Source organism: Podarcis melisellensis (genome assembly GCF_964234715.1).
Source record: "Podarcis melisellensis genome assembly, chromosome: 12".
Lineage (NCBI taxonomy): Eukaryota > Metazoa > Chordata > Lepidosauria > Squamata > Lacertidae > Podarcis > Podarcis melisellensis.
Genome location: NC_138544.1, coordinates 26,577,905 through 26,605,016, shown reverse-complemented (window position 1 = coordinate 26,605,016; position 27,112 = coordinate 26,577,905). Strand labels below are relative to the sequence as shown.

At 39.9% G+C, this 27,112-nt stretch overlaps 1 protein-coding gene across 4 annotated transcripts in view; it reads right to left on the bottom strand.

The window, feature by feature from the left end:
• Window positions 1–27,112, bottom strand: part of CDCA7L (cell division cycle associated 7 like) — a 62,113-nt gene that overhangs the window by 31,254 nt on the left and 3,747 nt on the right. For 2 of the 4 annotated variants that reach the window (XM_081883302.1, XM_081883303.1), the window contains exon 1: window positions 14,118–14,219. The exons of 1 other annotated variant lie outside the window; for it this stretch is intronic. Coding sequence is in view for 1 of the 3 variants with exons in the window: in XM_081883300.1 (XP_081739426.1) it covers window positions 319–438 (120 nt within the window). In the remaining 2 variants the exon portion in view is untranslated. Of the gene's footprint in view, window positions 1–318; window positions 484–14,117; window positions 14,220–27,112 lie in introns of those variants that run through there. One more of the 4 variants, XM_081883300.1, reaches the window with a different exon arrangement.

Sequence of the window (27,112 nt, the reverse complement as noted above, 5' to 3'; positions counted from 1 at the left end):
CAATTCAGTACACATTTAGATAATAGAATCAGGGTTGGAAGGGACCCTGAGGATCATCTAGTTCAACGCCTTGCAATGCAGGAATGTGCAGCTGTCCCATATGGGGATCAAACCTGCAACCTTAGTGTTATCAGCAGCACACTCTAACGGTCTAACCAACTGAGCTAACCAGGCTGATAAAAGGAAGGTCATTAATAGACACTGAAAAGATCACAGAATCCTGAATCCATCGAGGTTGCACTTTCTAAAACAATATATGAACCAAAACACAACTATCCTTCAAAACTACCTTTTAGCTACACTTTAAAGGTCACTTACCCCAAATAATCTGTTCACTGAATGTTCACCCCAGTTTGATTGCAAGGAAATTAGACGATGATGGCTATTTATTGAGGATTCATTCTGATCAGTTTGAGGAAAATTAGACGAGCCTTGCATCAAGTAAATGTTATGCCACACTTCCTAGTGCATTTTCCTGACCTTTACCTTATTACAGGAAGTCTAATATTGGGGGAAGCACGTTTGCTGTGCAAGGGTGCAAAGTCAACTTGAATTGTGCAACTTGAATTTGCTGGTATGCAACTGATCCTACCAGAAAATAGAGACAGACTGGAAGCATTCTAAAAGGCCACAAAGTGGTGCCCAAGTCTATAGTGCTGCTGGCTGATGGGGGAGAACCTAAGAAACAACGGGGGCGGGGGGATTGGAAGGCAAAACAATTGATGCATTAATCAGACAGCCTCAGCTGGCTACCTAATGAGGCACAGGGTTAAGAATGTTGGTTTCTGACCTGGGTTCAAATCAGTGATGAGCAATGAGCTTACTGAACAGCACTCAGCTTGTTAAGTTTCTTAAGCATGAATTCCCTTGCCGGTGGCACAGAAATATAAATGACCTGATTCACATGCTGCACTGAACAAGATAAGGTTCATAAACCTTACATGCCAAGTGTGTTATTGAAATGCATGTTTGTAACTTTTGCTTAACTATCTAAAATTAAATATTTTAAGTGATAGGAACACAGCAGTATGACATTTCTGCACCTTAGCAGGCGTGCACCCTGCCACTGGCAGTGCTCAAAGTAGGGGGGGTGTCATCCCAATGTATTTGGGTCTGGCCTAATCTGAAATGAAATCACCACACTTACTTTTCTCCCCAACTTTCAGTACAGGTCACTATAGAACACCAGTGATGGTGGTTCAGTGAAGGCATTTTTAGGAGAAGGATCATGGAGTCTAAGCTCTGGGTCTTTTGTGCCAGCCCTCCCTTTTCTTTCATTTTTTTTAAAAAAATGTACTTACAAGACAAATTGGTGCACTGCAAAGTGCAATGCTGGTGAGACATCAGTCACCCACCATTTTAATTTGCCCAGAGGCATATGTACTTATAAATTAGTATGTGCAAGTTTCATGTACATTCGTATGGCATGTGCTAGAGCCCAGAAAATCCTTAATGTTCCTAGCAATGCCCTGGGTTCAACTAGTCTGATATTTTTTAAGAGACAGTGAGAAAAACTCCTCTCTCGAAACACACTATCAGACCATTTTAGGACATGTTATAGTAGACATCCTGAAACTGTATCATTTCAGAATGCTGGTGGGAGATCAAAAGTCTGAAAGACTAAAAGATATTAGGTTAAATATTCTCATCACCAATCTAAGACGTTAAGCTTCGGTTTTTATTTCCAACTAAAGTTACTGCTTTTCCTTTTTGTGTGCTTTAGTTTCCAGACTCTGTTTAAAATAAAAAAGGAATAAAATATGTTTCTAATATTATTACAACTAATTATTTCATATGAGAGACTTTTTTAAAACTTTGAAAGGACATTTAAACATATTCTCTAGCATCCATGCATGCATGTACAAATCACATCAGTCTTTCTCAATCAAAAGAAAGCACACATATAATATTTGGCACATTCCCTTTTGGCTGTTTTTGTTCGTATTTGGTAGGTGAGGTGGCCAGTCACCAGTTTTACTGGGTCCTGTACAGCAGCCTGAGGTAACGTTTTCTGGCATGGAGATAAAACAGGAGACTTCCCTTTCATTTCTTCATGTGCCAGACAGAGAGGAGCAAGGTCAGAAGATAAAATGGAAGGGGGGCTTTTATTTTAGGGAAGGACAAGGGCTCATTTCTAGAACATGTGTCTTCCATGCAAAAGTTCCCTGGTTCAGTGCCCTAGCATGTCCAAGGTAGGATTGGGAAGGCTCCAGGCTGATACTTTGGTGAGTCATTGCCTATCTCCAAACACTGAGCTAGATGGATCAATGCTCTGACTAAATATACAGCAGCTCCTTTGCTCTTAGCAACCTTATATGAACAGCAAGTAAAATTAATAAGAATAAAATTCTAAGGAAAAGGGTCAGGCCTCTCATCAAATATAGTTGAGATATTGTTCTTTGAAGGAAAGTGATCCTGGATAGCCATGTGTCTTGCAAGAGCAGGTAAAACTTATTCTTATTGGCTATTTTCATGAATATTTACTTCTTTATGCATCGTTTGAGAAATGCTAGACCAATAGGATACAATGCAATTCAAGAGATCAAGGAGCGAGTTGTTTTTTAAGCTAACAAACATGCTCTCTCTCTCTCTTTTTTACAGTGCACCCACTTGTAAAGTTTTGGTACAGTTTCTCAGTCATAAATCTGTGATGGTTTTTGTGTAGCAACATTGCCATCTGCTGGGCAACAAAATCTACCTTCAATGTTACCCTGTGAATTCACAGGCAGAAAGACAAGGAAATTCTATTTTAAAAGCTCTTTTTCTTTTAAGGAACAAAGTAAGTTTGACTTCTCTTATTTGCTTTGTTCCCTTCCAAGTATTATTTACATATTTCATTTCTTGATATACAGCCATTTGAAATACAGAGCAGAAATTAGTACTGTAGTGTGCGGTGTGGGACAAGATGAAAATCCTACACACAGTGAAGTCAACTTAAATATAGTTTCATTTCAATTGCCTTCCTCCCAGCTAACAGGGACTAGACAATTACAAAATGTGGGTTATCTTTTGCCTGGCAATTACTGATAGATGGCAGAACCACATATAGAAAGCAACCTTTCACATATATCAATCTCAGACTTTCCCCTACATACCAGAATTTGCTAGAAGTCATCTCAAAAAACTTAAGTCATCTCAAAAAACTTAAATTTACACTCTGCATCTTTTATGTAAACCATATTGATTCCCATGCCAATTTTGTAGGTTTTGGTAAGTAGGGAAAAATCAGCAAATTTATTCAATATATATAGCACCAAGTGTTTCAAGTCATTTGTCCCTATGTACGAGAGTCGAGGCATAGCAAACCACTCTCTCCTGGAGGCCATGTGCAAGCTCCAGTCCTTTCCTTATGACTGCAAATACTTTGTCTACTTTTCTCTCTTTCATTCACCCACTCACATATGCATGTATGCACGCGCATACACACACACACACACACAGAGAGAGAGAGAGAGAGAAACAGGTCTACATCAACCCAGACCAGCGAACGCTGTGGGTCAAATGGTATTAGAATATAAGCCATATCCAATCTGCAAGCCAGAGGTTAAAATACAAATGCAATACAAATATTAAAACATCTTAATCCAATGAAAAACAAAGACCATCATTATGAAAAATCTGCAACAAAACAACCTAGGATTGGAAGACAGAACAGCCATAAGAACCAAGTGGAATTCACTAAAGCCATTTAAAATCAGTAGGCATTCAACACCCCTTGACTTAGTTAACTAATTTTGGGGCACACAGAAGAGTCTGTTAATTACCATAATGCTCTGATAAGATTCATACTCCAGGATGCAATCCTTCAGGTACCCTGATTCCAAAATATATAGAAATAGTAGCAGTAATTTTGGAAGTGGCACAGCTTTATTACACCCACCAAAATGTCACAAAATGGTGCACAAGATTTTGAGGCCCCCACAACTCTCCACCAGGCTAAATAGTAACTCCTACCAGGAACTTCCATAGTAATGCTTACATGATATTTGGGTTTGCCAATTATCAGAAGTGATCCTCAAAGATGAAAACAAACGGAAGCTGTTCTCCCTTCTCATCTGTTGTAGATTAACATAGAAATGCTTAAACCTTTGGAAATGCATAAAAAGGATTAACAGCGAGAAATGGTTCTGTGGGGTGCAGCAAGAGAAAAAAAAGTTTTTGCTTTTTTAACATTTGGGTAGGGAAATGACTGTACTGAACTTACGCAATTCCGATTCTACTTCAAGTGGTGTTAGTAAGTAACAACTCCATTGAAACAAAAAGAAAGGTAATGGAATGAAACAACAGTCGTTGAAAAATGTGTATTTATATGCTATTGAATGCTGCTGGCATTTGCTTGCTAGAAATGACTGTTATAAATGCACATGAATTTATCCATAGTACATCGTATCATGGGAAGCTTTGTTTTATTGCTGTTGATCATTCTCTCTTATTATTTCTTCAAAGAAATGCAGGGTTATTATCCCAAGCATTAGCCAGCTGGCCTGCTGAAGTTTCCCTTCTGGATTTTCTTTCTAAAAAAAATTCCCCATAGGCTAATCCAAAATAGTTTTTGGCTGCAGAATGTGTTTTGTCATTACTACCTGTCGATTAGAAATTTTATTTAGCGTAGGTGGTACTAATTGTTTACTATTAGAATCAAAACTGATTGGAATAAATGTGAGTCATTGCTATGAATAAAGCTGGATTCTTTTCATCAGATGATTTAGAATTTGTCCTTTTAATGTTTAACTATTTAATGTCAGTTTTGCTTATAATTGCCTAATCAGCAATTGTATGATGTTCAAGTGATATATGAAATTGCTCTTAAATCAGTGTGACCCTTAAAGGACATTATGTTAAACCAGGGATGTCAAACCCCAGGAGCCTTCTAGCTATTGCATTACTAGTTCCATTATTTCTGGCCATTGACCATGCTGGCTGGGCTGATGGGGGATGGAGTCCACTAACATTTGAGGGTCACTTATTTCCCCATACCTACGCCAAGTAATTGGAATTAACCAGATGTGAAAAATAGGGGGATTTAAGATGACCAAGTACAGTGTATTGGTCACTTCTAACATGTTGGCATAATATGATGCATCGACTTAGGGAACAGATTGTAGCAATAAAAATAGCACAGCCAGTGTTACCTTGCCCTGGCTTTCTTTCAGTTTGTTGTGTTTGCAGAGTACAATAAGACTGGCTTCATTGCAATGCTGTTCACTACAAGATGACTGGCTTCCCACATGAACAGAACCACTCTGTCTAGCGGACAAGCTTACTTGTTGCACCAGCTTAGGTCATCATACAGGGCGGCCAAAACTGGGCCAAAACCCTGATTGAAATGGATCCAGAAAATCAGTTTCTTCCAAAAGTGTCTGGATTTGGTCGTTTCAGAACCTTGCTCATGAAAGGGAGATTAGCAACTGGCCAGTAGATAGTTAGTTTTCCAAATCCAGGGAAGGTTTCTTAAGGAGTGGTTTTACCATTGCCTCCTTCAAACAGTCCCATTGCAGCATGGTATCTTGCTGTGAAAATGATTTCCTTTGGTTCTCTACAACAGGCACCCTCAACCTCGCCCCTCCAGATGTTTTTGGCCTACAATTCCCATGATCCCTAGCTAGCAGGACCAGTGGGTCAGGGATGATGGGAATTGTAGTCTCAAAACATCTGGAGGGCCAAGGTTGAGGAAGCCTGCTCTACAACATACACTGTTGTTTTTAACATACATACCGTACATTATTGTATACATACATAGATTGCTTTGCCATATAAATTGCTTTGCAATATATGTTATTTATATATTCATTTATGGATGCCACTTCCCATCTATATTTTCTGATGTTTTTTGCTGTCAAAGGCATCTTATGTGCACTAAGACTGCAAGCCTAACCACATCTATATCCATAGAAGTAAACCCCACTGAATTCAGTGGTGCTTACTCAAAGAGGTGTTGATTAGAATTTAACCTTAATCTGCATCTTATTGTGAATTTTAAAAACTAATGGACTACATCTCTCACTTTTCAAAAAGTTATTTAAAGTCCTCTTAAAGTGCTCTTCTTTGTCAATGTGGGGAGAACCACCTGGATTTGACGCCGCATTTTGACCACATAAGGGTGTTTTTTTTAATCTTGAGTTATAATCAGACCATCCTTCCCCAATTCCTGACTGGGGTAAATGGGATAGGATGACAATTCTATAATGAATTGTGAAATCAAGTAGTGAAAGCAGCTGCAGTCCTAGCCCCTTGACTGGTAGCATGACAAACTGAATTCAGTGGAACTTACTTCTGAGTAGATATAGTATGGTTTGCAGCCATGGATGGCTTTGTGATGAGTCATTCACTTTCATTAACTTTGAAAGAAACACGCAAGGGAGGTAATTGATTTGCGGATATCTGTTGATAGCTAATATATGTGTGTCTATTATGTGTTATACATAAAAAAAGAAGTATATTTGCACATCAGTGAATTAAGAAACAGAACAAAGATTTGGGCAAAATAAACCAACTGCAGCAGAATCTAAATTACTAGATGAAATTGCAAATGAATATCCAAATGGATTGAGGTATATTTGTACAGCACTAACTATGACTCAGCATACATTTTGAAAAGACTTTCTTGGATATCGTGAGTTCAGTTTGGAGCATTTGCAAAAGCCAGTCAGTATGCCAAAATCACTGAAAAAGCTAACTACTGGTCAGATCAAAATGCACTCAAAATGGTTGGATTAATTTTGTTTATTTGAAAGTCTTGTGGAGCCTTGAGCATAGCTATTATTAAACTCATCTGCCTGTACTTGATGCTCATGGGCTACTCCAATCTGAGAAGGTAAGCAACTTTGGATAAATGAAAGGGGTTAGTTGGTAGTGCTGAATCCATTCACAAGATCCAGTTTATTTTCTGCAGTGGAACCAAGGCAATGGAACATTCTGCCAAAGGATGTTTGCCAGACCCCACTACCACTTGCCCTTTGACAAGTAGCTAAGGCACACCTTTTCCATTAGGCTTCCCTTTTAAAAAATGCCCTCGCATTTTTTATCAACATTGTATTTGTAATGCAGATTTAGTTTAATTTACAAATGTATTAAGTTTGCTATATTATTTTAATTTTTGATTATGCTGTTTGTACTGAGAGCAGGATGGAAATATTGAAAGTAAGCAAATGGACAAAAGAAGTCTTAAAGCAGTAACAGAACTGGTTTAAAAGCAAAATGAATATGACCACTTTCTGCCTAGACCTGATTATCCAAAGGTGTAATTCAGGACAATTTGCAGCAGAGTGACTACTTAATTGAGGAAGCCCCTCTTAAAAACACTGATCAAATGAACTGGATAAAGCTACTTCTGAATTATGATTTCTGACACTGTGGTTATAAATTATGGTTTGGGGACAGAAATAAGTAGAAGGTAGTGATGTAGAAAACACAATCTGGCTAATTTTAGAATATTTAATCACATATCTGCTGTTCATACATTAAAGCATCTGAACAGAAGATTTCCATTTTGTGAAACAGTAATTTTTTTGCTATTAAACCCTCTTTTCTCCCCTCTGTACTTCTGGCTTAAATGAATGTTGTGGGGACACATGTCTGGCTTGGTGAATTTGAGCACTTAGCAATACTAAGACCAGATGCCTACTAAATAGAATGCCAAATAAAAGTGCTGGCATCATCCATGTTTTGGACAAAAGATTGGACGTTGATGATTCCATGGCAACCTGCTCTGCAGGTACTTGGAAAGTACCGCTACAGTCCACAGAATGCGCCACCCTTTCATGAATCCTAAGGAAGGGACATCATCCTAAACCAGCATCAGTTTCCTATAAGCAACAGAACCCTCAAAGGGGTTCTTGCCAGCTGCTTCTTGCCAGCTGACTTGCTAGTTTCTCTGACCAGAGACAAACACATTGACAAACTAACTGTAAAGCTGTTCTTTCTCTCACACATCTCCATTCCAGGTTTAAGAAACATCAGCGGATTACCCGTGCTCACTGAGCAAACTCCATTAGATATCAAACTATACAAAAGCCTAGAAGTGATCATCTCAATGCTTTACAACAGAACTGCGTGGCTGAACAATAAAGGGGAATAGTGCCATCCCAAGTCTAATAAGATGCCCCCCCCCACAACCTCCTCCACTCCTGTCCTTGAACTTTTGTCACGGCAAAAGGTCAGTAACACAGGCAAGCCTACAAGCTCTTACTTGCCTTGCTCTGAGGAAGAATCCTGCATCTGTAGGGTCCTTCCACAGACTGAGACATCTAGGACCTCAAACATTTTAAGGCTTATGGTCTAGTAGTACCTTGAAAATATCCTGAAACTGTTCCAACTCCAGCTATAGAAAAATAGCCAAGAGAACAAGAGTTTTATGCCATTTTTTGTGTGTATCCCAAAATTCCTGGTGCAAAAATTGTTTGTTGAGACAGGACTCCCCTTTGTAGAAACTATGTTAATTCTTCTCCAGCAAGACTGGTTCTTCTATATGCTTGATATTTTTATCTTGAACTATGTTTTTCACCACAACAGACAGTGAGCTTACCCACCCACCTCAATTGCTTAAAAAATAGTACATTGGCCACTTTCCATTCCTCTGGTATGGAACCTGATTTTAAAGAAAAGTTGCATATTTTTGTTAGGATAGCAACAATTCCCCCAATGAATTCTTTAAGAACTCTCTGGGGGATTCTACTCAGTCCCAGTGATTTGTTAATTTTTAATTTGTGAATAAAGCCTTGAACTTCATCTCATGGGACCAATATTTGCCTACATTCTGGAAACCTCCTTCCCAAAAAGGTCAGTTCAGGGCCAGGTATCTGCCATGCATCTTCCACAGGAAACAAAAGATGCAGATATATAAGGTTTCTATCACACACTTGTGCAGCAGTGTAGGGGACACTCAAGCACAGTCAGATTCCTTGTTCCATGGACCACAATGGGACGCATGCATGCAAGTAATATCATCCCAACAGGATGTTGATTTCTGAAGACATGTACTGTAAACACCCTTCAACCTCAGGAAGGGTTTTTTTTTTACCTCAGGAAGCTTCTCCCACATTTGTATATGACGTATATGTGTGAGGTGAGATCTAACATGGGAAAGGTATAAGATCTCCCAATTAGCTCTTTATACAGTGGTATATTTTGCCCTGCCTATGAAATGTAATTTAACAAGAAATAGTTGCTGTAATTTGGAAGAATCAGGAAAGGAGAGAGAAAAAGAAAGAAGAAGAAAAAGGGGAAGAGAAGAATGAAAAGGGAAAAGGGGGCAGAGAGAGGAAAAAGAAAGTGAAGATGAAAGGAAGGGAAAATGAAGAAGAAAGGAAGAAAAGGAAGGAGGACTGGGGAAAGGAAGGGAAGAAGGAAGGAAGGAAAAGGGGGAGAAAGGGAGGGGAAAGAGAAAGAAGTGAGAGGGGAAGGAAGAGAAAAAGATTGGAAACGGGGGGGCGGGAGGATAAGGACATTTTGGAAAAGGAGAAAAGAAGAAAGAGAATCAGAATTGGTGACAGGGTTAGGAGAAAGAGGAAATATAGGCTGGAAAAAGTGGGGGGGGAGTGGGCACAGTTATCATGATGGGAAGGTATTTAGCCAAAGAAAGTTAATTGTAAATGGTGCCCCCCCACACACCTTTTAATGGTGTACAAAATGATGGATGGATGAATGAAATGATAAATGGGAGGAATTGTGTTTAAAAGGGGCAGGCTGAAAGAAGGGATGGCCTAAGAGTGGTGGGGATTTTATTTTATTTTTGCGGGCCAGGGGTAGTATTTCTTATTGGTTCTCCAAGAAGGAGAAGACTCTAAAATATGCAGGGAAAACCTCTGCCTGACTTCTCCCTTGCCCCCATATGCCTTCCTCTCCATTGCCCTCTTTCTCTTGCCTGGTCACACATTTCTAGGCTCTGTTTACTTAGGGGGCAATGCATGTGCTGAATGGTGGGTGAATGGAGCTGTGTAGCAAAGGACGGGGCTAACATGTGTCATTGTGGTGCAAAAAGCAGAATGGGGAAGAATTGTGGATGGGGGTTGAATATGAAGGGGAGAGAAGACGGAGGGAAGGGGAGAGAGCAAAGGCAGTTCCAGCATCTCAGCAGGATAGGCTCCTATTTTGAAAGCGCTCTCTACCTTCTCCTGTCTGCCAGGTGCTGCAGGCTCCAAAAACCACCTTTACTCACACACGCCCTCCACCACCAGGGTTTTCTCCCCCACACCGGGTCTTCTCCTCCTCACAACATACCCATGGGCAGGAGCAGAAGATGGGAGCCAAACTACTCTTAAAAGGACCTTGGGTAAAATTGCAGCTATGGCAAAGGAAGAAGCTGTGATTGCTTAATTGTTTCTGTGGTGGTGCCAGCAAATTCACGGCAGCTGAAGGGTATGTCATGGGGTTATGTTAATCACATATATATTACTGCATGGAGGGTTCTCACCATGATGAAGCAGTACCCAATATTGCTGTGTGTGTGTGTGTGTGTGTGTGTGTGTGTGTGTGTGTAAAGGACACCTAAGAAAGTGAGGGTTGTGTGTCTTATCAAGGCCTAACAGGGTGAAACAAGGACTCACTGGCACTCTTAGTGCTGACTTTCGTTTAGTTGTACAGGGATTAAATTACATTCTTCACTTCAATTTAATGCATTTTAATGTTTATTTCTATATATGCAGGACTCCTTAATTTAGCATAATTATTGAGATGAACTTCAGCTAACATTACAAGAAAATTGTAACTTGTCATAAAACAAGAGGCCCATATTGTAGCTGAGCTGTTAACGCACTGAGATACCCTGTTAGAATATCTTAATAATGCAAATAAGTCCTCCTCACTCCCCACTATGATAATGCTTTGGTGGCTTGATTAATTATTATGAAGCCAAATGGCTAACAAAAGAGGGTATAAATAAAAATATCTTCTCATGTCCAATAAAAGAGTGTAAATTTTAACTACGGCGCATGACAGCAAGTGTAAGCAAGAATTATACACAATACAACTCACTGAATGAGTTAATATGCTCAGGGCCTTTGTTGCTAGAAATAGTTTGCTCTGTATTATAATCATCCATTGTAGCTGCACTCAGCTGCAATTTTGGTTTCTCCTTTAAGTGTATTCAATGACATTTCTGGTACAGCGCAGGCTTCCAGTGCTAGTAATGTCTGACATAAAGGGATGGTGTCTGTACAGGTGCACCTAGACACTTCAATCCTCACATTTTTAAGACCCTCTCAGTAGCAGGGGAACCGAGAACGTAAGTAGACTTCCCTTTTGGAAAAGTGCCACAGCGTTCAAGTTTCCACAGTTTTCCATAGATTTAACTTCGGATTCTTCTGTTGAGCCTGAAGTTAACAGAGTGGGTATGGTAAAATCAAGGGACAGCCTATGAAACAAGACATTTGGTAGGAAATTTGGGACAGGCAGAAGGAAGTACTTATTCATCCAAAGTGTGATTCATGTATGGAATTCATTGCCAAAGGATGGGGTGGTGGCCATGAGCTTTAATGGCTTAATATCTAGTACTAGGCAAACCATTGTTTGTTTAGAATACTTATATCCCACTTTATAGCTCTGAGTGGCTCTCAAAGCAGTGGTGTGGCATCGTTTGCCAGAGCCCAGGGCGTGTGCTCCGGGCAGGGGTGGGTGGGCTGTGGAGGGCAAACAGAACCCACAGCACCAGCCAGCCCTTGTTGCTGCCGCTGAGGGAACACACACGCTGGGCAGGGGCCGGGCGCATAAGTTTCACAGAGACCACTGTGTCAGCCCAGCCCTCACTACTACAGCAAAGTAGGGCCACGCTGCACCGTCTGCCCACCTGCGCAGGGAGAAGCCTAGCCAGACGACGCTGGCCTTGGTGGGCAAAATCCTCTGACATTGGCTGGGCAGCCTTTCAACAAGGGGACTGGGGATGCAGCAGCGCGGCCAGGCCCAGAGACTGCCAGTGGCAGACAGGACAGGATGCGGATCCCTGTGGGGGGCACCTGGTTCATGCCCGCCTCAATATCATGCGCCCAGGGCTACACCCCCCCAGCGCCCTCCCGCTATGCCCGTGTCTCAAGCAGCTGACCAAATAGTCTCAAAATAAAACCATGCTCAAATCTAGTACAGACCAGTCTAGCTTTGATGGCTTTAAAAATACATGGAGAATATTGGGTAAGTATTTCCAGTGCTTTTTTTTTTAACAAAAAAAACCGAGGTGCCAATACTCACATGTTGATAAAAGTGCCATGAGTAGCACAAAAACAGAGAGGTGAAAGTGCTCCTTACTGGTGAGCACTGTCCCCCAATAGCACTGGGTCTTTCATGACAAATTTTTTTCTGTTTAGGATGTTGGGAGCTATAAAAGGAGGCTGTTGATAAGGAGATTAAATCAACACACTTTTGCCTAATGAAGAACAGTTAAAAATATATAATAACCACTTAGTCAACCATTTCCTTTGAGGTTCACTCTCCCACCAGGATGACTCACTAGAATATAAACCCACAGTAGGGGGATCTAACTTGGAGACAAATACAATGAATCGTGTGATTTTGACAAACAATTTACTCTGTGGGGATACCCCTAACTCACCACTAGCATTCTTTCATTGAGACCATTTTATTTTTCTTTGCCACAGCAGGGACAATAAATTTCCCTCATTTTTACACCAAAACAACCTTGCCAGTCCTAGTGAGAGAAGAATATGGCCCTAGGAGAGGGAAAGGATGTCATCACTCTTGAGATCCTAAATAGATGTGCTGCTGGTTAAAACCATGTGTATGTATATTTTCTTTTATGTTATTTTGATTTTGAATTCAAATGGATCACAAACGGTTTGCGGGGGGGGGGCAGGGGGAGGTCAAGGGGGAGAAAGTAAAGAATTCAAAGATTAAGAACAAAGGATCGGCTTTCATTCATTCAGCTCAGTAGGTTGTTGCCCCCAGCAGGTGGGTTCAATTTGTTTCACTGTCACATCAAAATTTTACAAGTCAATACATTCTGAAGTTTCATTGAAAACCAGAAATTAACATGATGCATAAGCAGATTCCTTTATATTTGCCACATTTTAGTCATTTAACACTTGCATCTCTACACTGTGATAAAACGTACTTCTGTTTTATCTGGGAGGTGGAGCAAGGCCTGGATTTTATCCCCTCTGGTTCCTTTACTGCCCCAAAGTTGACCAGTACGACTGCCGCTTATCTGACAGGCCTATGTGTGCACCCAGCTGGATTGGCGGCACATACACAACAGAGAGGTTTCCTTCCCAGTGCCCTTGTTGTCAAAGAGATCCATGTACTCTTGTAACCAGTGGTGTTTGCAGTGGACTGGAGGGGCAAGGGAGCACAAGCCCCCTCTAATTCTAAATGCATTTATTTATTTTCATGTGCATCGATACACACATATCCAGCTAGTCAACAAGAGGTTTAGAATAACCTCTGAAACCACTCCTATTGACAGTGGCTGCCAGGCTTGGATTCACTGCACTTTTCTGCAAGAGAGCCATCGCAGGCCAGTAGACAGCTTAGATGAATGCTACTTGTTCTGATCTAATGCTGCCGCTTCTGCAAATGTTACAAGATTTGGAAGGCCTAAAAACACAATTATAAACAAAGGAGTTCTGGTGCCTTTTTATGATCTGGTGAGGAGCTTGGGAGTGCTGCTGGACACAGCCCTCCTTTTTTTTTTAAAAAAAAAATCTTTTTATTGAGTTCTTTTTAAAACAAAACCATAAAAAGTAAATAAACCAAAAACATACAAACGGTCAAAAAGAAAAAAAGAAAAAAAAGAAAAAAATTAAAAACAGCACATACAGCAAGAAAAGACAAACACAAAACAAACCAACATCAGTTCATGACATAACAATGATTGACTTCCCTCCATCTCGGTTTTGGGCTATATAACCTTGTGGTTACACAGCCCTGCTTTTTGAAGGACAGATGGGGGTGGTAGTAGCCAGGAATAGAAACCAAAGGTGTCCATCAAGGCTCTTAGGAAATGGGTTGCAAAAATCCTTTACTTGGGGAAGAGACACTAAGTGCTATGGTGCCTTTGATTGTCATTATTGCATTTTATTTTCCCAGCCAGTAGTATGAGAGGTGCAGGACATATTCATTACAAAGTTTGTACTAGGTACAAAGACTTCAATTAAGTTTCAAGAAGTACTCACATATTGGATGGCATAGTGGTTCTCATGAAGAGGCTTCTAACTTCCTTTCTGTCACGAGCAGGGAAAAGGTGTCAGTTGAACAGTGACTGAAAAAGCCACATGCAAATGCTATAGAGGAAAATGAACAGAAGCTGTACTATGTGAAAATATAGTGGATTAAAAATATATATATACAAAAATATCTGTGTGTTTGCAGAAAATCACGTAAGCATTGTCTCCCAATGCAAGCAATCAGCAGGATCAAGCAACATGGACCACAACTTTTATTGTTTGTCTTGTTATAATAAACAAATATTATTCACTGCTAGAGCCAGACACCCAAGTTCTGCAGTCTGGGATGTTAGATATAATGAAAATGAAATCACCTATACAAGAGTTACTGGGGATAATGAAACAACACAGGAAAACTAGTGAGGAAGCTTTTAGCAAAATAATAAAGAAGTGCAATTGCAGATGAAGTTGATGTGGAACTTATAGCACCTAGACAAACCATACAAGAGAAAAACCATGCCACTCATCACAACCAATCTGCACAAGAGCTCTACCAGTGATCCATCTACATTTCCTACCTGCATTTGTTTATTACATCAGTGAGGACTTGTTTCAGTGATGAAACCCAACCTGCTTACATTTTTCTCAGATTTACTACACTGAAGAAAAAGTCATTTAAGCCCATGTCAGTTCCATTCAGGAACTTTACAATTTTGAAAACTTTGTGGCTGTATCTGTGATTCAGTATGTGTTGTGGGCAAAAAGACATAACAAAGAAACAGCCTTACTCATCTATTGGAACTCACCAAATTGTTCCAAGCTATTGAAATAGCCATCCTTGCAGCACTTTCCCTCCCAAACAAGGGGCTTGCCCCACAATTTGTTACACCCCAATTGCTAGACTCCCATCATTAACGTATACTGTTTTCTTTCAGAGATCTTAACATGCGGGACACAACTCTCACATCTAAATCTACTTTGCTGCTCCTGTTTCCACACACACACACACACACACACACACACACACACACACACGTGCCATCCCTGCCCCAAATACACATACTGGAAGGGATGCAGTTTGATGATGCTCATGTGTCTTCTTTGGAATGTGTGTTTGGTTCTCATATAATTCTTTCATTCTAAATATAGTTAACATTTAAAATTGTTATAGAAGGCAAGCAACAGTAATCATCTTCTTTGCCCTAATGCCTCTCTAATAGGCAAATTGGAGTGCATATATGCATTAAAAAAAGGCTAAATAAAAACCCAGAACCAAGTAGCACGAATGTTGAAACTATGAGAGTAAAACCAAACGCACAAATCTAGGCATACCATACAAAAATAGATTGAGGGAACAGGATCTCTCCCCCCCCCCCTCCGCTCCAACCTAATAAAATATCCTTCATAAACTGCTGATAGTCTATGGTTAATGAAGTAGATGCTGAAAGCTGACCAGTGTATTGGAAATGAATACAGGGGAAAAAATTATTATACACAAAATTGGCAGAACAGAACAGTGTGTCTATTAAGCAAAAGGAAATAGGGTGTAGCTGAATATTTTCTCTGACCAGCTGGTGAGAACAGACAGGGAGCAAAAGAAAACTGTAAAATGTAAAGCAAAACAAAAAAAAGACAGACATGATGGATGTCCTGTGGAGAATTAAATAAACAAAACTGCTGATATTATACAAGTTCAGGATGTTGTAATTATCATTATTTTGCAAAGCAATGATTGATCAAGATCATTTATCAGATATTGTTGGTGGAATGCAAAAGTCCTTTACCAGTTACTTCATGAATGGTATAGTGAAATATTCATATATTATTTTTCTAAAATGCAAAGTTTATTGGTTTTTAAGTTTTTCCATAACAGTACAAAGAAGGAAAAAGAAAACATATCATCAAAGGATGTCAATTCACAATACCATTTTGCAAAATCAGGCACATGTGGTCAAAACTAAGTATTAAAAAGAAGGAAAAGGTGAAGGGTGGGTTGGATAGGCAAGGGGGATGTAGGGCTTTGGCAGAGCCCATATGGCATGTATACCACGCAAATAGTTCAAAATAGGGGCCTCAGATCTCAAAAAAGTTATGCTCTTTGCACTTGCAGGCAAACATAGATTTTTTTCATATGCTGCAAGAGATGAAAGGTCCTCCAACCAACAAGCTATCAGAGGAGCCTTGTCCAGTCCTTCCAGTGCAGTAAAACTAGCCACTTAATCAGCAATAATGTGTAGGTGGTTTTCCTGTCCAAATGAATTCTTGAGTTTTGCTCCCATCTTTCTCTCTGCTGCTAAAAAGTGTAGCACTGAGACTAAGATGGAGAATCTGACAGATGTTGATGGCAGATTGAAGTTGCTGGGGCAGTTTCCCTTTCACCCAAAAGACCAGCTTCCATTCCTGTTATGGGATAATTATATACAGAAACAAGATTTGGGGATAAATGTTATTTTTTACTTCCAATATCCTTCCATGGGGTCACGAAGAGTCAGACACAACTAAACGACTAAACAACAACAGTCCTTCCTATCTAGGAAAACGGGAAAGAACTCCAAAACCTAAACTCTGTTCCATATTCTTGAATAATTATTAATGATTGTCAGTTTTTTTTACAAATTCCAAGATACTTTATAGATTTTGCCAACAAATGTATTTTTGTTATTTGGAACCAATTGTTTCTTCATGTTTTCTTGTAGCTTTACTCCCAGCCTTCAGATTTACTACAGTTTATTTTTATATCCCATATTTGTGCAGTGTTTTAATGAATTTTCATATGATTTTTTTATATTTACTGTAAGTCACTGTTACGGGGCAGCATACAAATGTTATTGATAAAGAAACAATAAATGTTCAAGTGAAACTTCATTTAAAATATGTTTTAAAAGAAAATTGATCACGGTGGTGGAAACAAATGAAAAAGTTTATTTCTCAACCATGGCTGCACATCACCACTAGAGGGTGCTCCCAGGGGAAATGAAACATTGCTGATCCAGCATTTTTTTTTCTCCAGCCCAAACGGAAAGCAGAGAAGAGCACAGCATTTAGAAAAAAAAGTCCACAGGTTACTGGCCACTAGAGGGAGACTTCACTGACTCTGGGAAATTGGGGACATTGATCAGAGACAATTCTGGGGTTGAGCCGTTTATTCAGTCATTAATGTATATGAGGCAGGAATTGTACTCTGTATTTGGAGGACTGGAGACATCTAGCAAATCTATCTGGAGCTTTTTCAAAGATTTGTAGAGGTATATGAAGTCCCAAAAAATATATATAAAGAAGTAGGAAGGCACTTTTAAAAAGCCACCAAGCTCTTAGATAGCCAATGGGAGAAAATGAATTCATAAAGAGCAGAGAAAAAAATAAGTGTGCTTTGGAAACCTGAAACTAATGCGCAATATTAAGTACTAGGGTTGCCGAATTTCAAAAAGTAAAAAATCAGGACACCCCAAAAGTTGTTTTTACAAATGCAATTTTTTGATTGACTTGCCTAAGATCCAGGACAAAACACACCACCTTTTGGAAATCCCCCCGGACGTCAGTCCCCCTTTGAAATCCCAGTACAGTGGTGTCTCGCAAGACGAAATTAATTCGTTCCATGAATTTTTTCGTCTAGCGAATTTTTCGTCTTGCGAAGCACGAAATCCCATAGGAATGCATTGAAAATCAATTAATGTGTTCCTATGGTCAAAAAAAGTCCAAACAAAGCCAAATTTGGTACAACAAGAGTTTATTAAGTGCTCTTTAAAGTCACACATACTGTAAAGAGCATTTCAAAATTCAAACCCAGAATTTTTTAAAAAAAACAGCGGAGTGGCCCAATGGTCACAGAAAATCATAAAAATGCAGGAAAAAAACACAAGCTTCCAGATTCTTGCAAACCCCTCCCCAACTGTTCCCCCAGCCACCCAGAACACAGAAATTCAAATCCAGAATTTTTTTAAAAAAACAGCAGAGTGGCCCAATGGTCACAGAAAATCATAAAAATGCAGGGGGAAAAACACAAGCTTCCAGATTCTTGTAAACCCCTCCCCAACACCAAGTCATTGAATTCCAAACACCCCAACCCAAAATCCAACCCCCCCAAAAAAAAGTTTTAAAAGCTTAACTTACCAAATGGCTGCAAAAGAAGTTTTGGAAAAGCTTCCAAAATCACCAAAGTCTTTAAAAACCTCAAAAAAGGCTACTATGTACACTGCGTTCTATGAGTTGCTCCTCAAAGTCAAGTCGCAACTGTATTAATGGTGTTAAGAAAAAGGAAACAAACTTGCAAGACTTTTTCGTCTTGCGAAGCAAGCCCATAGGGAAATTCGTCTTGCGAAGCAGCTCAAAAAACGGAAAACCCTTTCGTCTAGCGAGTTTTCCGTCTTGCGAGGCATTCGTCTTGCAGGGCACCACTGTAATGTCCAGGAAATTCCAGACCTATGGCAGCCCTACTAAGAACAGAAGAGGAAAGTAGGTTGCAGGATTCACAACTGTACAGAAAGGAGGACCAGGTTAAAATGGCTCAGTGGGAACAGTTAATGGAATATTTCAGAGCATATAACACAATTTCAAAAATGTGCCCATGGGGAATGTTTTCTTTGCAGGGTTGCCAAGTTGAATGAAATATTGCAAGGGCCCAGGTAAGCCCCGCCTCGCATAATCATTCACATGACACAGTGCACACACACCATTTGAATGGCATTGCTCATGAACTTTGTGGGGGCCCGGCCCCTGCAAATGTTTTATTGTGGGGGCCAAAGCCCCCACAACCCCTAGGAGTTGGCTCCTATGTTTCTTTGTATGTGTACAACCTATTCTGTAACTAAGTCTGTTATATTGCTCTCCCTCGGCACAGGCATCACTTGCCATCTGTCTCACAAGTCACAAAACCGTTTTATACCAATTCAAGCATTCTCCATTCGCCAACTTTCTGCCACCAATATCACAATTCTTTAGGCGGAGTTAAGCAAAGGAAACTTCATTGACCCACACTGGCCTTCCCCGGGTTTTGCTTCTGAACATGAAAGATCAATTTCTTGAATCCTCCTTTTAAGACCCTATAAAAGCATTGCTATAGTCCTATCTTAAGAATCTATGTGGAAGTAATTTTATTTGGAAAACCATTTTCAGAAGTTGAAAATCAGTTACAAAAGCATGAACATCTTTCCTCTCCCAGATAATCTATTTTGTGGTTCCTTTTGAGCACTTTTATGCACTTTAGAGAATGTGCACAAGCTAAATGAAACAACTCGGTTAAATCTCTATAATAGATGCCTACAACAGCAGTTGTTTTTGAAACTGACCTAAAACTTCACATCTTTATGACACTTCAGTCATGGATGCAATTCCTATGTCCTTCAAATGCAACATGCCCATTATTACACGGGAAAATTTGTTGGGAACTGAACTCATACCCCCAAATCATCTTGACTATGTGTGTTTGTTAAGACTATACATACAGAATCTATTCCTTAGATTCCCAGAACCAAGATGTTTTGATTGGGAAGTGAAGTTACTTGTCTTGTCAACAACATTTATAATTTGACTTTACAAAGTGCAGCTCTGTAACGTGTGCTATTTGACCAAAGGAATCTGCAGGCTCTAATCTAGCTTGTTAGTAGTTTGAAAAGTGTGGTTTGCATGAAGCTGCATGAATCAAAATGAATTATGAATCTGAAAATTGGCAATTATGTTGCATCACACAGCTCAGAGCACAATGATAAACCACAATCCAGATTTTTCAGTTTAAATGGTTTTACATTCATGCAAGCAAATTAACCATAAAATGGTTGTGGGGGGGGGGGGGAGAGAAAAACAAAATATCCCAAGAAAGAATAAACTGCAGATAATAAGCACCAATCTGGTGTTGAATGCTGCCCAAGATACCAATTGTTTTAAGTCACGACAAAGACAGCTGAATGCTCATCTTGTGGATATAGAGCATGGATGATTGCTTGCCATGAGTATCTTCTCTCACAAATAACAGTTTTTTCGCTCTTAATTTTCTGCTAAATTGGAAGCTAACTGCTTCCCACATTGTCATTGGAACACCTGCAGCTGTGCTGGATTTCTGCGCACCATTTCTTTTAGGTAAAACAGCACTCCACTTTCCTTCAGTTCCTCATTATGCTTATGTCTTCCTTTCATTGCGCTACAGCACTAATGATTCAGGCAGGCTGGTCAGTCATTAAGTGACAAGCAAATGATACCGTATGCAACGTGTGACTAATCGGTCTGAACAAATGAAATCACAGACTTGCTTTTCCCATCATTCATTTCCCAAACAGTAGCAATGTGGTGCACAGCAGGTAGTTCAGTTAAAACCAGCCTTGTAAAACAAATTTCCTGCAGCCGTTTTAAGTGCACGCGCTGTGATGGGTTTGAGATGCTGCAGTTAGGAGTCTGTGCCCGAGGGAATGAAGAAAGGTTTGGGGTGGAAGCAAAATAGGGATGCAGGGGAGAAGGAGGAGGAATCCTCAGTACATACATTACTGTAATTAAGGGTTTAGTATCTTATTGATGTGGTTTCTGTTTGGATAGCTCTCAGAAATGACTGTTGCATTAGCAAACCCCAAACATAAAGCACTTATCATGGAATGAGCAAGGAGAAAAGGGAACACTTGTTTCAACCAAATTTTCAAAGATGCATGTTTAATATAATCTAAAACCAAAAATATTTACTATATGCAAAGCGTGACACCATTTTTAAAAAGCAGGAGAAATAAGTGCATGGAAAAATCTAAAAGCTGGCCATAATTCTACAGTATTTCATATGGTTTGGAAGCATTTAATATTTTCTTATGAATATTTTTAAAGTGGCAATATATCTGTTAGTTATGTTTGTCAACATCAGACTGATTTGCACAAAATTTACCAATCATAACTGAAATTAGAATATTGTTACAGGGATCAACTGGCACAGAATATCCTATATTTGGGACATTTGGCTGAAATGTCCAAATGTTCACCTTCACACTTTCAGTTATCCCATTTTTTTATCTGGTTTTACCTACACTACCCTATTCCAGGTGGTGAATTTTTACCCAGTGCCTTCCTGAGAATGATCAGGCAAAATGAGACCACATCACCTTTATTCCCTAGGCGGTGCACTGGTTGTGAGCTACCAGGCCAAATTCAATGTGTTACAGTATAGAAAACCATTAAATGACTTCAGGGTCAAGTACTTCTAAGAGCAACAAATTTGAAACAATAAATGAAGAAAAGTTATGACATGAACACTGCTTTACATGACATTATTGTATGGAGAGAGCTGCCTGTGTTCATTGGTTCATAATGTATATGCACTTGATAATGTATTGGTTCATAATGTATATGCACTTCATAATGTATATGCACTTTCTATAAATATAATAACCATTTCCATCTAAATGCCCAGCCATCAATCTCTCCCCACACTGCCCTCCCTCATAACATTCATCAGTGCTCTCCTAATTGTCACATCTAACTGCCATCACCTGTTTCTCCTCAACATTCCCAAAGGAAATTCCCGCCAATTCCTTGCCTATCAAACAAAAGATTCTAAATTACCTCAAACCATTTGCCAGTTTGTAATCACTCAAATAACAGTTATACAAAAATACACAGCCCTGCAGCATATAGATAAAGAACTATATAATAATTATATCCCTCATATACATATTTTTAAAGCCACCCAGAGTTCAGTTTGTCACAAAGAGTTCAACTCTGAAGCATACAACAAGCAGAAGATTCATCTCAACAGGTGTAGAGAATCCATTTCCCTCATAACTGAGGTTTGTGTCCAACTCAGAGGAGACCCACTGGAATGAATGGACTTAAGTCAGTCATGTCCATTCATTCCAAGCCTCTTTATCCAGTCATTAGGATTCTCCTCAGATCACAAAGGTGCTGAGGTCCCTTTGGGGTCACAAATAAAATATTTGCGGGCGTCGGGAGCCCCCAAAGTTGATGGGCATTGCCATTCAAATGGTGTGGGTACACCCTGTCATATGATCGATTATGTAGGGCAGGGCTCCCCAATATTTTATTCAAGTTGGAACCCCTGATCCTCTTAGAGTGCTTTTGCTGGGCTGGAATATGTCCTTGGACTTTCATAATGCTTCTTGCTTGCCTGTATGGAGGCAGAACCATAGCTAGGTGATCTTGCGCCCCTGGCAGAACCATCCAGATTGCTCCCCCTAGCCACAGACAAATTAGCTCTTCTTTCTGCCTCTCCTCCAACCCCCTTCCTTCCACCCATTCAATTCACTCTCTATTTAAAACCATTTCTTATGAGACCACAATCAATATTTTTATTTATGGACATATTTTTAGCCGATTTTGCGGGGGGGGGGGAATAGCCTGCAACTCTGGTGGGGGCCCACCTTGCCACCCCATAGCTATGGCCCTGTATGGAGGTGTGCATGGGTGCAAACCTCTGACTTTTGCATGGCAGGAATTTAACCTGCTGCACAATTAAGAGCTGCAGTTGTTCTGCACAGTTTTGTCTCTGGCTTCCTTCACACAAAAAGGCAACTGACCTAGAAGTAAAAAGTTGTGTCCATTTATTATGGCTGCTTATCAACCCTATGTACCACTCAGGTGGTACCTAACCTTTGAGGGGCTGCTACCTTTTCATGTGTACTACTAACCTGAAGAATAACATAGAATAATGCCATCTTCTCAATTATTTTCATTCATGATCCATCTGTGATGAAATAGAGACACACTTTTAGCAGATGAGATGAGCAAACTCATTTGCACATGCAGAGACTTAAGTGCCGGATTTTTCACTCTATAAGACGCACCAGACCACAAGACGCACCTAGTTTTTGGAGGAGGAAAACAAGAAAAAAAATATTCTGAATCTCAGAAGCCAGAACAGCAAAAGGGATCGCTGCGCAGTGAAAGCAGCAATCCCTCTTGCTGCTCTGGCTTCTGGGATAGCTGCGCAGCCTGCATTCGCTCCATAAGATGCACACACATTTCCCCTTACTTTTTAGGAGGGAAAAAGTGAGTCTTATAGAGCAAAAAATACGATAAGTCATAGCACCTTGTTACCTCAGACTAAAAGAATGAATGTATGATTCAAATATCACACCATTCAGCTTAAATATAAGGAGTTAGTCTATACTGATTTCATTCCCAAATACTTTTATCAATCAACTGTCAAAAGACAGGAACAGAGGCGAATGTATGCATTATATTACACAGGGGAGGAAATCAGGTGTGGGACAAAACAGTAACTGACTTCAGAGTGTGACAATTTTCACATTAATGCTGTCCCAGCAGTTTAATTAAATTCAGTATGTTATTGTAAGCCCTCAGTTTCTGTCTATGACAATATATATTAAACATTTTATATGCAGGCAATATAATGTTGACTTATGAATGATTGTATTATTATTTTACCTTTTCCACCGAGAAGTAAATTAACCCCAGCAATTTTAGTACAAGAAATAATAAATGTGTAGAGTTTAACTTGTTTTCAAGGGGGAACCTTCACTCACAACAGTTTATGTACAAGTCTGATTTATGCGGCGTGAACATTCAGGCACTTTTATTTGCTTTCATACCTTTTATAGCAAATTGCACAGTGCTTTGAAATACAAAGTGGAAACTAAAGCTTTTGTGTACCAAATGCTATGCAAGAGATTTAATAGACAACTTTTGCATAAATATGCAGCACTTCCTACAAAATCCTGGAAAGCATTCTTTATTCAGATAAAACAACTACTGTCAACAACAGTGGGAAGTGTACTGTGTAAGTTTAATTATATTTATTGATTTTAAACAATAAAGAAGGCTAGCTGAATGTCTGCCATAACTGCAAAGCTGCCTGGTATCCAGTTATGGAACAATTCACAAAAATGAAAGAAAGAAGGGGGGGGAGAGATTGTCTGAAGACACCTCTTCTATATGCTCTTCTCTATGGAAAATGTGCCCCCTCACCCCTTCCCCAAGCCACTTCTGGCTCTCCTTGAATTTGACACCCTTTAATTAACACTTTTTTTGGTTGGCAGTGTATACTGTAGGTTGCTTGCGTGACTGGATTCCTACCCCTGCAGCGCTATTAGGCACCCCGTGGAGCACAAACAAAAAGCCCCAGAGAGCCCGACCCAACTATTTTCCTATGAATAGAACACCCTTTCTTTATCAGGATGAAAAGGAGATGCGAGTTCGCCTGGGCTGTGTATCTGGGGGAGGGGAAATGGAGGGCTGCTATACATAGATAAATAATTAGTGTGCACCTGTTTGAGGCAATATTTGCTAATATACTAAAGTGTGTGTGCATGTGTGTGTGGCTAAAGGGACTGACAGCAACAACGTTTTGAGTTGGCATACAGAATGCATACAAATGATAAATTCATAGCTACTGTTATGAATAACTCTGATCACAATGACCCTTCTCTTACATCTAAAAACGCTTGCACTTTTCAAGAATAAATGGCAAATACCAAGGAAGTGGGGCAGTCAGTAACTACTTAGAATAAAATAAGAATGTGCAAGGGTATTTTCTGCTATAGACCAAGCTTAGTCCCTGCTGCCAACACCCTTTCTTAAAACTGCTGCCTCTATTTTACAGAGAAATAGAACCCCCCCCTTTAGATGCTACATGAATGCATGGGGAGAATGGTGTTGCACATAAACTTCTCCACACATTTTAATAAGGTCTGAAAAGAGAACCTATGTGTATAATTGCACACAGGGCACATAGAGCTCGCTCCGTGTGACTAAAATGCCCAAACAAGCAAGGGTTCCAAACATGCAGAAAACCTTACAGTTGTATGTGCAAGGGGCTCTTTTTAGAAAGCTTGTCTACATGTAGGGGAAATGGAATCCTGAGGTAGCAGAGTGGATGGTGCTGCTTCAGACTACTGATGGGAGATCACATTTTTTTAAACATTCCTCCATGTAAGCTAAAAAAGAATTAGTAGTACATCAGGAAGAAGATTCTAGTCCAGACTTGCTCCATGCTGTGCTTTAAGGAACTGTGTTCTGGTGTTTTTTTTTGCTTTTGTTTTTACATAAAGAAATTTTCACAGATATTATCTTTACCCTGTAGACTAAAGTAGCAGCAGCTTGCTCTCTTTTTTACTATATTTGTAGCTCTGCTAGAGTCAGACAGAGCCAGTGTCACATTTCAGGAGGAACTGAAGAGATTACTGGGAGCAGCTGGGTGGGTGGTGGCACTTGTGAGAAAATCACTTACAATTTCTGGAGTTCAGAGGCCTTATTCATGCATGAACTATTTGTAGAATGAGTGGAGATGAGAGAGAGAGAGTGGAAAAATCAGACATTTTGTTTGTCTCAAGTTGAGAAAGAGCAATAAAACAAAATGGCTCAGCATTTATGGATGAAGTTAACTTAGGCAGAGAAGCTACAAACAGAAGGTGGCTAGATCACTAGACAAAGAGTGCCCTCATGTGGTTTAAAGTAACAAGTGTATCAAATGCAAACTCAAGAGAAGGAAAAGTATTTGCTTTTCTCTAACAATATATGGATTCATGTCATCTTTAGGCATGGGACTAAAATTGCATGTGCTTTGCTCCTTCCCCTCTCCCTCCTCCTGAGCTGCTGGGAACTGAGTCTTGGTTTGCTTTAGTGTTACTTCTGGGTTCATGGTTTGTTTCCCCCCCAAAAAAAAACTTCAAAAAAGAAAAATCTCTATGTCTTGGTGTTCATGTGCCAACCAAAATATGCACAAATACAACATGCACTCATTCAAAAATATAGCAGCACAATCCTATACAGGTTTTCTCAGAAGTAACTCCCACTGAGTTCAATGAGATCTTTGCATGCATGGAATTGCAGGCTAAACTTCCAAAGGCTCTGTGAAGGGAGCCAATACACCCTGATGAATGACAACGTTAGGAACTCTCACTAACAAAAATTTAACACAGCTTCTACAAAATAGGGACAAAATCGGGGACAGGGATTTACAAGTGACCATAAAAGAGGGACAGCATATGCCATAATTGTGGTAGAACTTCTAGCTTTCCAGGGTTGCAATGTCAAAAGCGGCTACTCTTACATTCTGGAGGGTTCAATATAGTTGAGCTGAAGCTTTCCTTTCCGCTCAATAGATTCTTTCTGCAGCAACTGGAGGTACGTTTTACAGTCAAGTTAGTTCCTATTTATATTTCCTGCAGGAAGGCTATTTACTTTTTAAATAACAGCAAAGTGGCAGGCATCCATTATGAAAGGAATGGAATTTGTAGGGCATAAAAAGTGGCAAAATGAAAGGCTGCATTCTGGCTCCGCATCTGCTACTTGTACGATTACAAAAAGATTTTATGGTTCTGAGTTTTTTCCCTCCCTCAATGAATACTCAAACCCTAGAGGAGTGGCAACCTAGAAAAATGAAAACAGCTCCCTAGAAGCCACAGCCACTGGAATCTAGATGCCTTGAGGGTGGTTTTTGCTGGTCCACCCAGTTGATAACATAATAGCGCTGCCACACACTTCAGAATCAAGCCAGCAATCTCTTGTCAGCTGAGCTGTACAAATAACTTTGCTTCCTTTTACTGCTGTTTTAAGTAGCTAGAATAAGAAAGAATAATTAAAAACTACTACTTTAGCACTCATTGAAAAGTGAAAGATTAAAAGCTGCCTTGGCAGTCGACAAGTGCTGCTGAAAGACACAGCTGGGCCAGGTGGGTGTTTGGCAAGAGCATCTGGCCAAGCGAGCAGATCAGCAGGAGTTTCTGAGGGTGGGCTGTGACTTGCAGAAGAAAGAACTGCTGTGAAGAGGATCAGTAAGCATTTCTTCCTACTCCACACTACAATATTGGATGTGATGGTCAGACAAACCAGCAAAGCGCACTGTACTGATAAGTTCAGGGATCAGGAAAGAGAAGATCTCTGAAATGGTGAGGCCCAAATATGTCAAGTCATTGTTGCAAATCGATCTTGAGGATGCTTTCAGATGCCAAGATTACTGGCTGTAATACTCTCGTTTGTTTTCCAAAGCAACACTTTTGAATGTAGTTAATGTGGATTGTAACTCAATATCGGGAAACATCTTTAAACTAACTTATATA